The 14,721-nt window shown below is 40.4% G+C and overlaps 1 protein-coding gene across 1 annotated transcript in view; it reads right to left on the bottom strand.

Moving 5' to 3' along the window:
* ttc3 (tetratricopeptide repeat domain 3) overlaps positions 1 to 14,133 on the bottom strand; it is a 76,694-nt gene extending 62,561 nt beyond the window's left edge. The window contains 5 exon segments of the mRNA XM_055645131.1: positions 302 to 355; positions 2,038 to 2,125; positions 3,331 to 3,499; positions 5,531 to 5,581; positions 13,888 to 14,133. Coding sequence (XP_055501106.1) covers positions 302 to 355; positions 2,038 to 2,125; positions 3,331 to 3,499; positions 5,531 to 5,549 — 330 coding nt within the window. The 5' untranslated portion in view covers positions 5,550 to 5,581; positions 13,888 to 14,133.
* Between the last annotated feature and the right edge of the window lie 588 nt (positions 14,134 to 14,721).

The raw sequence follows: 14,721 nt of genomic DNA, 5'->3' as shown, positions 1-14,721 counted from the left end.
CACATATTTCACTAAAGGATATTCACATAGATGCTGATTTACCTATTGTAACTAAACAAGTAAAAAGAGGGTTTCTTAACATCACCTCCGTTACTTCAATAAATGGTTGACACCCAAATGCCCATTACGATAATTCCAGCAACAAAATGTCCTGAAGTATTCAAAAATTCATAAGATCCTCTTAAAATTTCTATTCAATGCTATGATTTGGGCTAGAACAAAACCACATCATTCCTTGTTCAAACAGATAAAGATTAACAATCTATTGCATTAAAATTCAATGTTTTGTTATTTTACTTACCGCATCTACTTTATCCAACAAGTCCAATAAACGCTCCAGAAATGTTATAGAGTGCTACAAAAGAAAAGTTGAAATGTAATTGAGGTTCCCAAATTCACTTGCAGTAACTTTAATAATAAAACTTAGTACTTAGGAATACAGGAGGCATGGGGATGATTTACTAAAGGTGTTTAAAATCGCGAGAATTTATAGGGTGAATGGACAGGTATTTTATCCAGGGTATGGGAAATCAAGAACCAGAGAATGTATGTTTAAAGCGTGAGTTGAAAGATGTAATAGGAATCAGAGGGCAACTTTTTCACACAGAGGGTGGAGAAAGAGCTGCCATAGAAGAGTCGAGGCTGGTACAATAACAACATTTAAAAGACAGGTACATGGATAGAAAAGGTTTAGAGGGATATGGGCCACAGGCAGGCAAGTGGGACTAGTTTAGATGGGGCATCTTGGTCAGCTGCAGGATCGGTTTCTGTGCTGTATGATACTATGACTAACAATTGAATAATAGCAAGTGTTTCATTAAATATGATTTTTAACAAAAGACGCAAAGTGCTGGAGTAGCTTATCGGGTCAGTCAGTTTCTCTGGAGAACATGGATGGGTGACATTTTGGGTTGGGACACTTCAGATTGGCGGGGGTGAGGAGAGAGAAAGATGGAAGAGAGCATGGGCAGCTTGGCGAGTGATAGTGGATATAGATGAGGGAGGAGGCTTTTGATGGGCAGATGGTTGGACAAAGCCCAGCGATAAAAAGCCAAAAAGTGTGATAGGGATAAAAATGGGATTGGGTTTAGGTGCCGTGGGCTAACCCCATTGGCCTGCATTTGGCACAGAAACATCAAAATCCTTCCTACCCATATATCTATCCAAATATCTTTTAAAAGTGATAATTGTATCCACTTGTATAGCTTCCTCTAGCAACTCACTGCACTGGAATAAAGGGAAGTACAGAGTTCATAACAACTCAAGTTCCCTGAGGCCCATCTTAAATCTCTTCCAGCTCACCTTAAGCTTATGCCCTCTACTTTTAGAATTCTCTACCCAGGGAAAATTACTGAGTTTGGGATTGCTTTGCTTGGGATATTTCAGAGAACAGTTATACACAATCAACCACATTAATGCAGGACAGGACTGGATACTATCATTCACTGTGCAAACCAGTACAACTTTGCACAGCAACAGAAAAACCCATGACTTTGATGGATGCACACAAGATGTGAATATTTCTTTGCCCTGGATTTAATTCATGAAAATTCCCATGAGACCTGGGTTCAATCCTGACTATGGGTGATTGTCTGTACAGAGGTTGTGTGTTCTCCACATGACCGTGTGGGTTTTCCCCGGGTGCTCCGGTTTCCTCCCACATTCCAAAGATGTACAGGTTTGTAGGTTAATTAGCTTTGGTAAAAAATTGTAAATTGTCCCGAGTGTGTGGGATAGGGCTAGCGTACGGCGATCACTGGCCGGCATGGACTTGGTGGGCTGAAGGGCCTGTTTCCGCGCTGTATCTCTAAACTAAACTAAATAATTATAATTCTGGGCAGACTTGCTGCTTTCCAACCATCTCCCACCAAGACTTCCATTTCCCTTTCCTTGTTTGGAGAATTGTGTAATTCCCAAGAAACAGATGCTGCTGCACCAAAGCATCAGAATGAATCATTCCGTATTTATTCATTAAATTTAAATGAACATATTTTTTTAACCAACCGTCAAAGGTTCAATTTACATAAGTGCACTTACATTGCGTTTCTTTAGTGCGTGAAGCACTTCTTCTAGGAGCTCAATATTTTTTAGCTTTATCATATTTAATTCAAAGATGTCATAATTCCTGAAAATAAAAATTAAGATTGAAGATGCTGCAATCTACAACCATTAACTTTAATGTCTTAACTTTTGAAAATCACTTCAAAAAATAGCAGTGGAATATAGGCAAATTTTATGCAGCTTAACATCCCTTTGGGCTCCGAGAGAACAACACTGTAATGGTATGTCCTAAATTCATCAGAGTACTGGTGTTTTAGTGCACACCTGTCACCCAAACAGTTTGTGAATGAACTCGAGAACTATTACCAAATTTAACTCAGCACCATACTATACCTCATACCCAACAGCAATTTGATTGCAATAAATTCATTCCTGCCTTAATTTCTGCTTCAGTGACCTATACTTATCCGAACCAAATGCCAGAATAACTCAGTGTGTAAGAAGGCATCAGTCAAGGACATGGATAGGCGATGTTTTGGTTTGGGACCCTACTGAAGCTCCAACCTGAAACATCTCTTATCCAGCAGATATGCTGCCCGATCCAATGAGTTAAGGGCCTGTCCCAATTTCCGAGTTATTCACAAATTCTCCCGAGCTTTCCCCTTGATTCAAACTCGCAGATTGTTCGTAACGAGTCCGCAGGAGGCCTTAGGAGAATGGGGATATATCGTAGCGGTTCGTTATGCCAGCCGTAGGTATTCGGGACAATTTTTTTTACTCGTGGACATTTTTTATCAGGCTGGAAAAAACGTTCCGACTTACCTGATGCCCCGAGTACCTACGGCTGGCATAACGAGCCGCTACAATATATCTACGGACTCCTACGGACTCGTTACAAACGTTCTGCGAGTTTGAATCATGGGGAAAACTCGGGAGAATTCGTAAATAACCCGGGAGAATTTGTGAATAACTCGGGAAAGGACCTTAACTCCAGCATTATTTCCCTCAATCAACACAAGGAAAATATTGGATTGCTGTTTATGGGATCTTGTTGAGCAAGTACCTTCAAGCATATTTACCTGCTTTTTTAACAATGACAGCAGGACAAATGTACTTAACTGGAACTTTAAAATATTATCAAGATATGGTTGGAGCTTTCTAAAACTCTTTCCTCCTTTCCTTTTCTGTTTTAAACTGGAAGTATGGCTTGGTACTCACACTTCACTCAGCAAACAGCAAGGGTAATTTATTGTTACAATGCACATTATCAAGATCATGCAAAGGCCTGAAAGATTAAAGAAACCGGGCCAGAAAAATGTAGAAACTTACTCTGGATCTATGAATTTGGCTGCAATAGCCCACTGTAGATAGCGATCATGGTCTTTCTTCTGAACAAATAAATAGGGCCATAAGATGTGCATCTTTATTATATGCCAACGCTGGTTATAGCGTTCATGAATAGTTTCAATATCAGAACACCAAATCTCAGCCGTTTCCACTGAAAGAGGGAAAAGGAAAAAGAAACAAAGCACATCAACAATGCATTTTATTTTTCCCCCCACAATGTGTCCACGCGTGCTTGTACGGGGGCACAGAAAGATTCACACCATACTTTATCAGTAGCTTTTACGTACAAGTCTGAGCTGTAAAAATATAGCTGGGAGTTGGCCATTGAACTCTTCCAACCATTCATTTAGTGATGGGTGATAGGGAATTTCATGTACTCATCTTTGCTCCACATCCCTTGAAACATTTGATTAACAGAACCATCAGCACAATTTTATTGGCCAACCTGGAAATTTCACCATCTAATTTTATGCTTTTTAATATTGGATTTGGCAATAATTAGTCCAAGCCTCTAAATAACTTGTCCTGCAACAACCCTAGACAACAGGATCATAGGCCTTAGCCATTCTATTGCTGAAACCAAAAATCCAAGTCTATGCTATTCCTACAATCTTTCATTTCATTGACACCATTTATGCTTCACCCCTCAGGTCAGTGGTATTGGTTCTGAGTCAACAATATTTCAAAGTTTCAGCTTTGTGTTCAAATTCTTCCATGGCATCAATATTTCTTGCCACTATGTTCTCTTCCAATTCCAAAACCCTTCATATTCCTTCAACACTGTTTATTGTACACTGTCGCTTCTTAGGCCCTGTTTTCAAACTAACTCTGGAATTCCCTCCAAAACCCTTATCACAATTCAATCTTTAAATATCTTGGTTATAGCCTACTGTTTTGACTAAGTTTTGCATCACCCTTTAGATGTTTAAACTTGAGATACAGCTCAGAAACAGGCCCTTCGACCCACCGAATGCATGCCGACCAGCAATCACGCCATACCATAACTTGCACACATTAGGGACAATTTTACAATTTATCAATTAACCTACAAACCTGTACATCTTTGGAGTGTGGGAGAAAACCCACATGGTCATTGGGAGAACGTACAAACTCTGCAATGACAGCACCCACAGTTAGGATCGAACGTTGGATTCTGGTGCTGTAAAGCAGCAACTCTACTGTTGTGCCACTGTGCCACCTCTTCTATGTTTTTCTTAAAGTTGGTGTCAATTTATTGTAGACACAAAATCCAGACACAAAAGACACAGCATCACTGGAGAAAAGGTGAAGTTTTAGGTCGAGATCCTTCTTCAGACCTATCCATTTTCTCTAGACATGCTGCCTGACCTGCTGAATGACACCAGTATTTGCACCTGTCCTTGGCATCTGCAGTTCCTCTATGACATGCCAGCTTATTCCACTCTTTATGCTTCTATGAAATGTCTTGGGTCATTAGGACCACCTAAAATGAACAGGTAGACACAAAATCCTGGAGTAACTCAACGGATCAGGCAGCATCTCTGGAGAGAAAGAATGGGTAACGTTTCGGGTCAAGACCCTTCTTCAGACGAACAAAGGGTCTGACGGATCTCGACCCGAAACGTCACCCATTCCTTCTCTCCAGAGAAGCTGCCTGACCCGCTGAGTTACTCCAGCACTTTATGCCTACCTTTGATTTAAACTAGCATCTGCAGTTCTTTCCTACACACAAAAAGAACATATTGCCATCAATGCTGTTGTTAACCAACATTAGGAAATAACCCAAATGTCTAGCAAATCTAAGACTGAAAACGGCAGAAGAAAAAAAAAACAAAGTCCTGAAATATTAATCTCTTTATCAGAAGTCCTGAAATCTTAATCTCTATATCAGCAATGTGATATAGCATGGTTTCACAGACCAAGGAAATTGACAATTCAGTTTCCTATCTTGACATTCAGATGGGAACCAGGCTTGCAACATGAACAAAAATGGCACAGATTATGCCTATTTGCACTCCAGACAACATTGATGAAGAAAAGCCTTATACTTGCTGCAAGAATTCCATAAACATCTTGACAAAATTCACAACTCACGGTGAAGATCTGTTAAGCCACATTACATTTTAATAGGCAAGAATGAGAAACAAAGCCAGAAAAAAAGTCTACTATACCATTCATCAGCAATTCCCCTGGATGTACTTACTATTCTTTTTTTGGTTCATTTTACAACAGAGATCTTCAAATATTTTTTACTCTGAAAAAAAATAAGCACGCTGTTACAATTTTGTTCATAGGTTAATATATAATATCAATCATTCAACAGAAGCTATTTGTTCGTGGAAACATTATGCCATTTCTTGTCAATGGGAACATTTGGTACTAATTGTAAGTTTGACCATTCATTCATAACTCGTTTACTTATCTTTATTACCTTATTTGTTGGGAAACATTTTAGGAAGTGAATACACACATGGCATTTGAGGCATACTTACTAAAATAATTCTTTAATATTGAAAATTGAGTTTTAAATAACGCTTGCATTCATTCATTCATTTAATAATTTTTATTATCACTGACAAATTGGAGAGGCATTCATAAGGTTTCATTAGTGAATTGGTTTAATAAAACAACAACACCTGTGCACTTTGACATTTACTTTTACCATTTACATATACATTTAGTAACATAGACACACTTGATCTGAAGTTTCTTCTTCACAGGCAATTATTCATGATTTAGGATTGTATTTTTCTGCTCTCATTTTGTTGGTTCTAAGAAAATGCAGGCCAGTTGGGAGTCATGCACTCTTAAAAAATAATTTAAATGAATAATGTACATTTGATGTAAAGTTTTAAATTTCTTCTTGGCCTGAAATACTAATATTCGTGCTAAGATTCAGATTCAAGTTTAATTGTCATTGTGCAACGTACAGTACAGAGACAACAAAATGCAGTTAGCATCTCCCTAGAAGAGCGACATAGAATATGAGCAATAAATAAAATAAATAAATAATAAACAGATAAAACGGACAGATAATAAATAAATAAATAGAAAGCATCTTTGATGCTGCCGGTCCTCTTCCGGATAGCAATTCTCAAACATTCTGTTAAAAGATCATAGCTCCGTTTTAAGTGCTTGCAACGGATTAAACTAGTCCTTTAAAAGCAATTATTTGTACAGTTGCAATTATCAGTGACTTTTAATAGGCAAGCATCCTGGCCTTTGGCATAACTCATGTGCTTCTAACTCCCAATGACAACACTGCCTCTTCCTATGACTATTCTGCACTCTGATAAGATTATTTATTTGGGACCTCTCTAAATTTCTCAATCCATTGGTTTTCTAGAAACATTTGTTTGCTAAACCTATCCTATCTTCCAAAACATTTAATCCTCTTCTCAGCTCATGTTCTCCCTATCTTTCCCTTCCTAGCTCCTTAATGAGAAATGTATCTTGTAAAATGTTAAATAATGTCTTAACATACTAACAAGAGCAAAAGAGGACAATAATACTGGAGTAGTAGTAATGGGGAGCAGAGAAATGGCGGATCAACTGATTACGTTTTTTGCGCCGGTCTTCACAGTGTAAGACACAAGCAATGAGCTACAAATTCAAGAGGGTCAGGGGACAGAACTGTGTGTAACCACTATTGCTGAAGAGGTGGTGCCTGGGATGTTGAAAGGTCTGAAAGTGGATGTCACTTAGACCTGAGGGACTACATCTCAAGGTAGCTGTAGCTGAGAGGTAAGAGATAGTTGTAGAGACTGTGGAGGAATTAGTAATGATCTTTCAAGATTCACTAGAATGTAAAATTGTCCCGGTGTGCAGGATAGTGTGAATGTGTGGGGATCGCTGGTTGGTGCAGACTCGGTGAACCGAATGGCCTGCTTCCGTGCTGAATCTCTAAACTAAACATCAGGAATTGTTTCAGAGGACTGGAAAAATCACAAATTTGACTGCATTGTTTACAATGGGTGTGAGGCAAAAGAAAGGAAATTAGGGGCCAATTATACTTCTATGGTGAGTAAAATTTGTGTCCATTATTAAGGATGAGATTTCAGGGTAATTGGTGCAATGATAAAATCAGCCAAAGTCAGTTTAAGGGGAAATCTTACATGATAAACATATTGGAGTTTTTGAGGCGTTAACAAGCAGGATGGACAAAGGAGAGTCAATGGATGTTGTTTAGTTGGATTTTCAGGAAGCCATTGATAAGGTGCCTTACATGAGGCTGCTAAACATAGGAGTCCATGACATTAGAAGGTACAAGCATGGTTAGAAGGGCCTCGACCCGAAACGTCACCCATTCCTTCGCTCCACAGATGCCGCCTCACCCGCTGAGTTTCTCCAGCATTTTTGTCTTGCATGGATAAAAGATTTGCTGACTGGCAGAAGGCAAAGAGTGGGAATAAGGGGGCTTTTCTGGTTGGCTGCCAGTGATGTTCTGCAGGGTTTGGTGTTGGGTCTGCTACTTTTAACATTATATGTTAATGATCTGGATGAGGGATTTGATGGCTTTGTGGCCATGTTTGCAGATGATACGAAGATAGGTGGAAGGGCAGGTAGTGTTGAGGGAGCAGGGAGGCTGCAGAAGGAATTGGACAGGTTGCAAGAGTGGGCAAAGTGGCAAATGGAACACAGCACAGTCATGTACTTTGGTAGAAAAAATAAAGGTGTTGACTACTTTCTAAATAGGGAGAGGATTCAGGAATTGGAGGTGCAAAGGGACTCGGGATTGCTGGTGCAGGATTCCCAAAAGGTTAATTTGCAGTCAACGGTAAGGATGGCAAATGCAATGTTAGGATTCATTTCAAGGAGACGTAATGCTGAGGCTTTATCAGGCGCTGGTGAGGCCACAGGGAATATTGTAAACCGTTTGGGCCGCATATTTGAGGCAGGATGTGCTGGCTTCGGTGAGCGTCCAGAGGATGATCCTGCGGACGATTGGGTTAATGCACGAGGAGCGTTTGAATGCTCTGGGCCCGGACTTGCTGTAGTTTAGAAGGATGAGGAGTGATCTCGCTGGAACCTACCGGATAATGAAAGGCCTAGATGGAGTGGCCTCAGCAAGGATGTCTACAGTAATGAGAGTCCACACCCAAGGGCAGATCCTTAGAATAAAAGATGGTACCTTCAAAATGGTGGTGAGAAGGAATTTCTAAGGCAAAAGGGTGGTGAATCTGTGGAATTCTTTGCCACAGAAGGCTGTGGAGGAAAAGTCAGTGGATATATTTAAGGTGTGGTGGCACCTGGTGGCAACCCAAGGGCACAACGAACCATCAGCTCTAGAGGGCGGCATCTTGGTGTGGGTGGCGCTAGTCACGAGGTCGGTACCCGAGTTGGTATTTAGGGCCGGGCAACGCCCGTGACCTGGAGGGAGTAGGGAACAACAGCAAAAAACTCTATTTTAACACTATTTTATTAAGTAGCATGTTATTCAAACATGCAGGTTAGAATGTACATGCTCCAATGCAAGTGTAATGTAAACTACCACTGTGCATCTATTATTCCCTTGCAGGTTGGCCTATGTTTAATTGAACATTTGAAATCAAGTTATCTGGTATGAGCAAGTCAGGAAAGCTAAATAATTTGCTTTGCTTTTACTGCTCCAAAGAGACTTTGAAAGATCTAGAACAAGGAGTCCAATTGCATGTTGGTAGAAAACATGCATCCACAAAAACGTCCAAGAAACAATTAGATTATTTAAATAATCATTAGAACATCTAAAGTATTCATGCAGTTTCACTATCTGGATGCCGTTTGATCTGCTTTCTAACATTTTATTTTTCTCATATTTCCAAAACTTGTAAATTTTCATATTTACATTGCTAAATATAATGGGGATATTTAATGTGATTAGAAAACTTTTGGTTTATTTATTAATTATATGCATGACAATAAACAAACAGCAGAAAAAGGCACCTCCTTTCATTAATGGAACAGTTTGGTTTTATGGCTTCCGATTTCTTCATTTTTTAAAATTCATCATGAGCTGCTAATTAATGTGCAAACTTTTAAAGTTAACTGCTCACGACACCGCACATAATCAAATGATAATTTTGATGGAGACAAAGAATGGAAGATTCTGGAATTTTATTAATTAATATCTGCACTTTCATTCACATTTTAATTAATATCTGTTGCCTGACCAGTTCAGTATTTCCACAAGTTTCCCAAAAGTGTTCAAAATTTCATAATCGGCAGCTTATAGCATAATAACAGTTTATATACAACTTAACTAAAAGCTACCAATATTTGTTCAGTATTTTGTAAGCAAATGTTTCCGTTTCAAGTTTTCGATGAACATGATGTGCAGTTGTAAAGATAGGCGAAGAGTTTAATAATAATAATAATAATAATACATTTTATTTATGGGCGCCTTTCAAGAGTCTCAAGGACACCGTACAAAAATTTAGCAGGTAGAGGAAAAGCATGTAAGGGGAATGAAATAAATAGTAGAGACATGACTAGTACACAAAGTAAAGACAGACTTCAATACAAAACACAATATGAAGCAATTAATGCACAGATGAAAAGGGAGGGGGACGTGGGGCTAAGGATAGGTAGAGGTGAAGAGATGGGTCTTGAGGCAGGACTGGAAGACGGTGAGGGACACAGAATTGCGGATCAGTTGGGGGAGGGAGTTCCAGAGCCTGGGAGCTGCCCATGAGAAGGCTCTGTCCCCAAAACTGCGGATGTTGGATTTGTGGATGGAGAGGTGACCGGCTGATGCGGATCTGAGGGTCCGTGAGGGTTGGTAGGGGTAGAGGAGGTCAGTGAGATATGGTGGGGGGCCAGATGGTGGAGGGCTTTGTAGGTGAGGATCAGGATTTTGTAGTTGATCCGGTGGGTGATGGGAAGCCAGTGAGGTTGTTTGAGGACTGGAGTGATGCGATGCCAGGATTTGGTGTGGGTGATGAGTCGGGCGGCTGCGTTCTGGACCAGTTGGAGTCGGTTGATGTAGGTGGAGTTGATGCCAAGGAGAAGTGAGTTGCAGTAGTCCAGTCGGGAGGAGATGAAGGCATGGATGAGTCTTTCAGCAGCGGGAGGTGTGAGAGAGGGTCTGAGTTTGGCGATGTTGCGGAGATGAAAGAAGGAGGTTTTAATGACATGGCGGATGTAAGGCTCAAGGGAGAGGGTGGAATCAAAGATCATGCCAAGGTTGCGGGCCTGGGGAGATGGGGAGACAGTGGTGCCGTCGATGGTGAGAGTGGGGTTATTGATTTTGGTGAGTGTGGCTTTGGAGCCTATGAGGAGGAATTCTGTCTTATCGCTGTTGAGTTTGAGGAAATTATGTTGCATCCAGGTTTTTATAGCTGACAAACAAGAGTTGATATGGGAGAGGGGGGGGGGTTGTGGGGGGATTTGGTGCCGAGGTGGATCTGGGTGTCATCAGCGTAACAGTGGAAGTCCAGGTTGAAGTGGCGGAGTATCTGACTAAGGGGGAGGATGTAGATGATGAAGAGGAGGGGTCCGAGTACGGAGGCTTGGGGAACGCCTTGAGTGACTGTGGGTGTAGCAGAGGTGTGGTTGTGGAGAGAGATGAAGTGGGATCTGTTGGAAAGGTAGGAACGGAGCCAGCTGAGTGCAGAGCCTTCAATGCCGAGGTCTTTGAGTCTGGTGAGCAGGATGTTATGGTTCACTGTATCGAAGGCTGCGCTCAGGTCGAGGAGGATGAGGATGTTGAGGGTTTAACATCATACAAGTCTGAACTGGAATCATCCATGACTGTTGATCCCAAAATAACATTTGTTGCATTACAAATATTCATAATTCGCAGTTCTCTGGAAGATTTAAGATAGTGCCTAAAATATATTTTGATCTGTTTCTTCCTGTGCACTATGACTCAGAAATGGTATGGACAACAAAACTCCACCTCTCCTTTTTATTATCTATTAACATCTTCTGCTGCAGTTACACAATCGCAATCATGCATTCCTGGTCTGGAGATGGAAATTCCTAATCCAGTATAAAGAACATACACATTAAGAGTCGCCTTTGCGATTCAAGATAATCATGATCTGATTGTAAACCTAACCTGTGTATGCTTCTTGTTGAAAAATCTAGCGCTGCAGTGGGTTTGGGTCAACCTTTTAAGTCAGATGGACTTTTTTTTCCATTCTCATAAGGCGAGAAGTCTTTTAAGCACAGGTAGATAAATTCTTCATAAGCAAGGGGGTGAAAAATTACCACAAGAATGTGGAGATGAGATAATCATGAAAATTAAATGGCAGAGAACATGCTTGGGGCTTCGTGACCTATTTCTGCTTCTCGTTAATTTGTTCATGTGTACTTTATGAAGGGAGCTACAGTCACGCTTACTCATACCTTGAAGATGGTGGAAGCCTTATACCCTGGTTCTCGTAGCTGGACCAACCACACATACTAGCTAGTTCTCATTCTTGGTGACACCCACATCCATTCGCCCAGGATTCTACAAGTGAGGGTAGACACAAAAAGCTGGAGTAACTCAGCGGGACATGCAGCATCGCTGGAGAGAAGTAATGGGTGACGATTCGGGATGAGACCCTTCTTCCCGAAACAACACCCATTCCTTCTTTCCAGCGATGCTGCCTGATTTTCACTGTGTTACTACAGCTTTTTGTATCTTTCTTCGGTTTACACCAGCATCTGCAGTTCCTTCCTACACATCTTGTACAAGTGAGGAATTTGGCAATGGAACTGCCAAAAGATGGTCATCAGGTGGCACTGCCATTTCATCAGCCTGTACAAGACCATTTCATTTTTTGCGGGCTCTACCCTCAACCTTATTTCCCAAAACCCTTATCCTTTATATTTCCACAATATTTAAAGCACACCTAATAGAGTACAAAAGCTGGAGTATGTGAAATAATATTTTAGCAGTCACAAGATACATGTTGCATATTGTCATTGCACATTAAAAACAATTAAATCATGGATATCTGATTCAACTAAATATATTAGTTTATTTCATATTCATATTACATCACGTCCGTTGTGATGACTGATTTCGTTTCTGCTCAAACAGAAACTGGAACTACTTATCCTTTCAGTTTCACTTAGCTGTATGTTTGTTAATACAAGGCATTTATAAAATGGTCAGGTGACCACTGCGTAATATACCGAAAATACCAATTTTCTCACAAGTCTTAAAATATACGATTACTTACACAACCATTATAAGGATTAAAAGAGATCAAAATAGTTTTTCTGAAAAGAATGCAAAAGAGTAACTAAACTCCTGATTGTGAAATTCGCATTAAATAGACAATGGGCAAATTTTGATGGCGGAATCAAGAATTAATAATTCTAAATAATTAAAGGACAGAAGTCTAGGGGTAACATCTTTACTCAAGAGAGTGGTAGCTGTGTGGAATGAGCTTCCAGTGAAGGTGGTGGAGGCAGGTTCGATTTTATCATTTAAAAATAAATTGGATAGTTATATGGACGGGAAAGGAATGGAGGGTTATGGTCTGAGTGCAGGTAGATGGGACTAGGGGAGAATACGTGTTCGGCACGGACTAGAAGGGCCGAGATGGCCCGTTTCCGTGCTGTAATTGTTATATGGTTAAATAAAACGTGGCAGTTTCATTAATTATTATTTTGAACTCTTTCCAATGGATCCTATATGAATGGTAAGAGTCTAACATTCAGGCATGAAAGTTGATGAGAGTCAAATGAGTAACAAATAATATGATGATACTAAATGTTGATGTTTAAGAGCGTACAATTATGCAGAGAACACCTTTGCAAAAGACAGAGAACATAATGGTAAGGGAACAAATCTAAAAAGTTCTGAGAATACAATGCAAAAAGAGTAATCAGAACAGTGTGCCTGAGGCTTAGGAGTAACAATTAATGGAATGTAATTCTTCAGTGAATCATTCTTTAGAAACGAATGACATTTTGCAATAGTGGACAGACAGCAGTGTGACATTATAAAATTTCTTGCTGTTGCTGACGCACAAGTTGTCTACTTACTGCTCTTAACAAGTACTGAACTTTCTTGTAGCTTTACCAGGACTGTCATGGTTTAAAGAAGAGGCTCAACACAACCTTTTCCCAAGGGAAATTAGAAATGGATAACAAATCCTGGCCTAGCCAGTAATAGCCTCTTGCCACAACAATGAATACATTAAAACAGCAGTGACATTCTTTACAAATATTCAACTACCTTCCCATAAAATTCAATGCATTCTCATCATTAAATCCACAACTATCAAGTTGGTGGGGAGGGGGAGAGGGGGGAGGGATGGGGGGGGGGGGGGGGGGGGGGGGGGGAGAGGAGATGGCGGGAGAGAGGGACGAAGTGAAGAGTAGGAGTGAGGAGATGGAGTGAGCAGAGGAGATCGCAGCCCTCAGCTCCCGCTCCTGACATGAAGCGCCCTTAACACGGCAGTCAGACAAGGCAGCAGAGGCTGGCGACGATGGGGGTCCCTCCGGAGAGAAAGCGTCGCATCAGGCCCGCGGAGACCATCGCGGGTGTGAAGAAGCCGCAACGTCGCCTATTCCTTTTCTCCAGAGATGCTGTCTAAGCCCCTGAGTTACTCGAGCATTGTGTGTCTGGCACTCACTCACCTTTAGCCCTCGCCGTCCCTGCCAGACCGAGCAAGCGACCGCCGACGGACGACCCGCTGAAGGCGCAGGCGGGCGCAAAGATTCTGCCAACGATTCTATAGCCGAGCTCTACTATAGGATCTTTGGAGAGGGACAAGATAGACCACTCCTTCGAAATTCAATGGGCTGACGTGTAGTACGCAACGGAACGTCACGGCCGCCATTTGTTACAGCGACACTCGACTTCCGGTATTCCACCCGCTGTGATTCAAAGCAAAGATTAGAGAGCTCCGCTATAATCTTTGATCCAAAGCAAAGATCCTCAAGTATCTTGTAGCGGGAACAGACCCCTCCTTTGTGTAGTTTCCCTTGCATTGTATTGCTTTAACACACACTGCAAAAAATTAAATTTAACGTATATATATTTAATATATTTATATGAATGTGTGTCTGTGTGTGAGAGGCAAGTTAGAGATAATAGTTTATTCTCATGTATCAGAAGCAACTTTGATTTAAATCATCACTATTAATTTATTTGTCTTGTAAGATGATATACATAAACCATAAAGGCAATTATATATATAATTATATAGTAATAATAAATATATGCATATATATATATTTATACACACACATATATACACACACATACACAAATGCACATACATATTGATACATTTATATGCATACATATATACACATATATAAACATATATATATACACATACGTATTTACACACATATACATGCATATATACACATACATATATATTTATATATATTATCATTTTCCAACGATCAATAGATTTACGATCAGCTCCTGTGGATTGGAGGATAGCTAATGCTATCCCACTT

Source organism: Leucoraja erinacea, chromosome 13 (genome assembly GCF_028641065.1).
Source record: "Leucoraja erinacea ecotype New England chromosome 13, Leri_hhj_1, whole genome shotgun sequence".
Taxonomy (NCBI): Eukaryota; Metazoa; Chordata; class Chondrichthyes; order Rajiformes; family Rajidae; genus Leucoraja; species Leucoraja erinaceus.
Note: the sequence above shows the minus strand (reverse complement) of the source record. Positions and strands in the feature narration are given on the sequence as shown.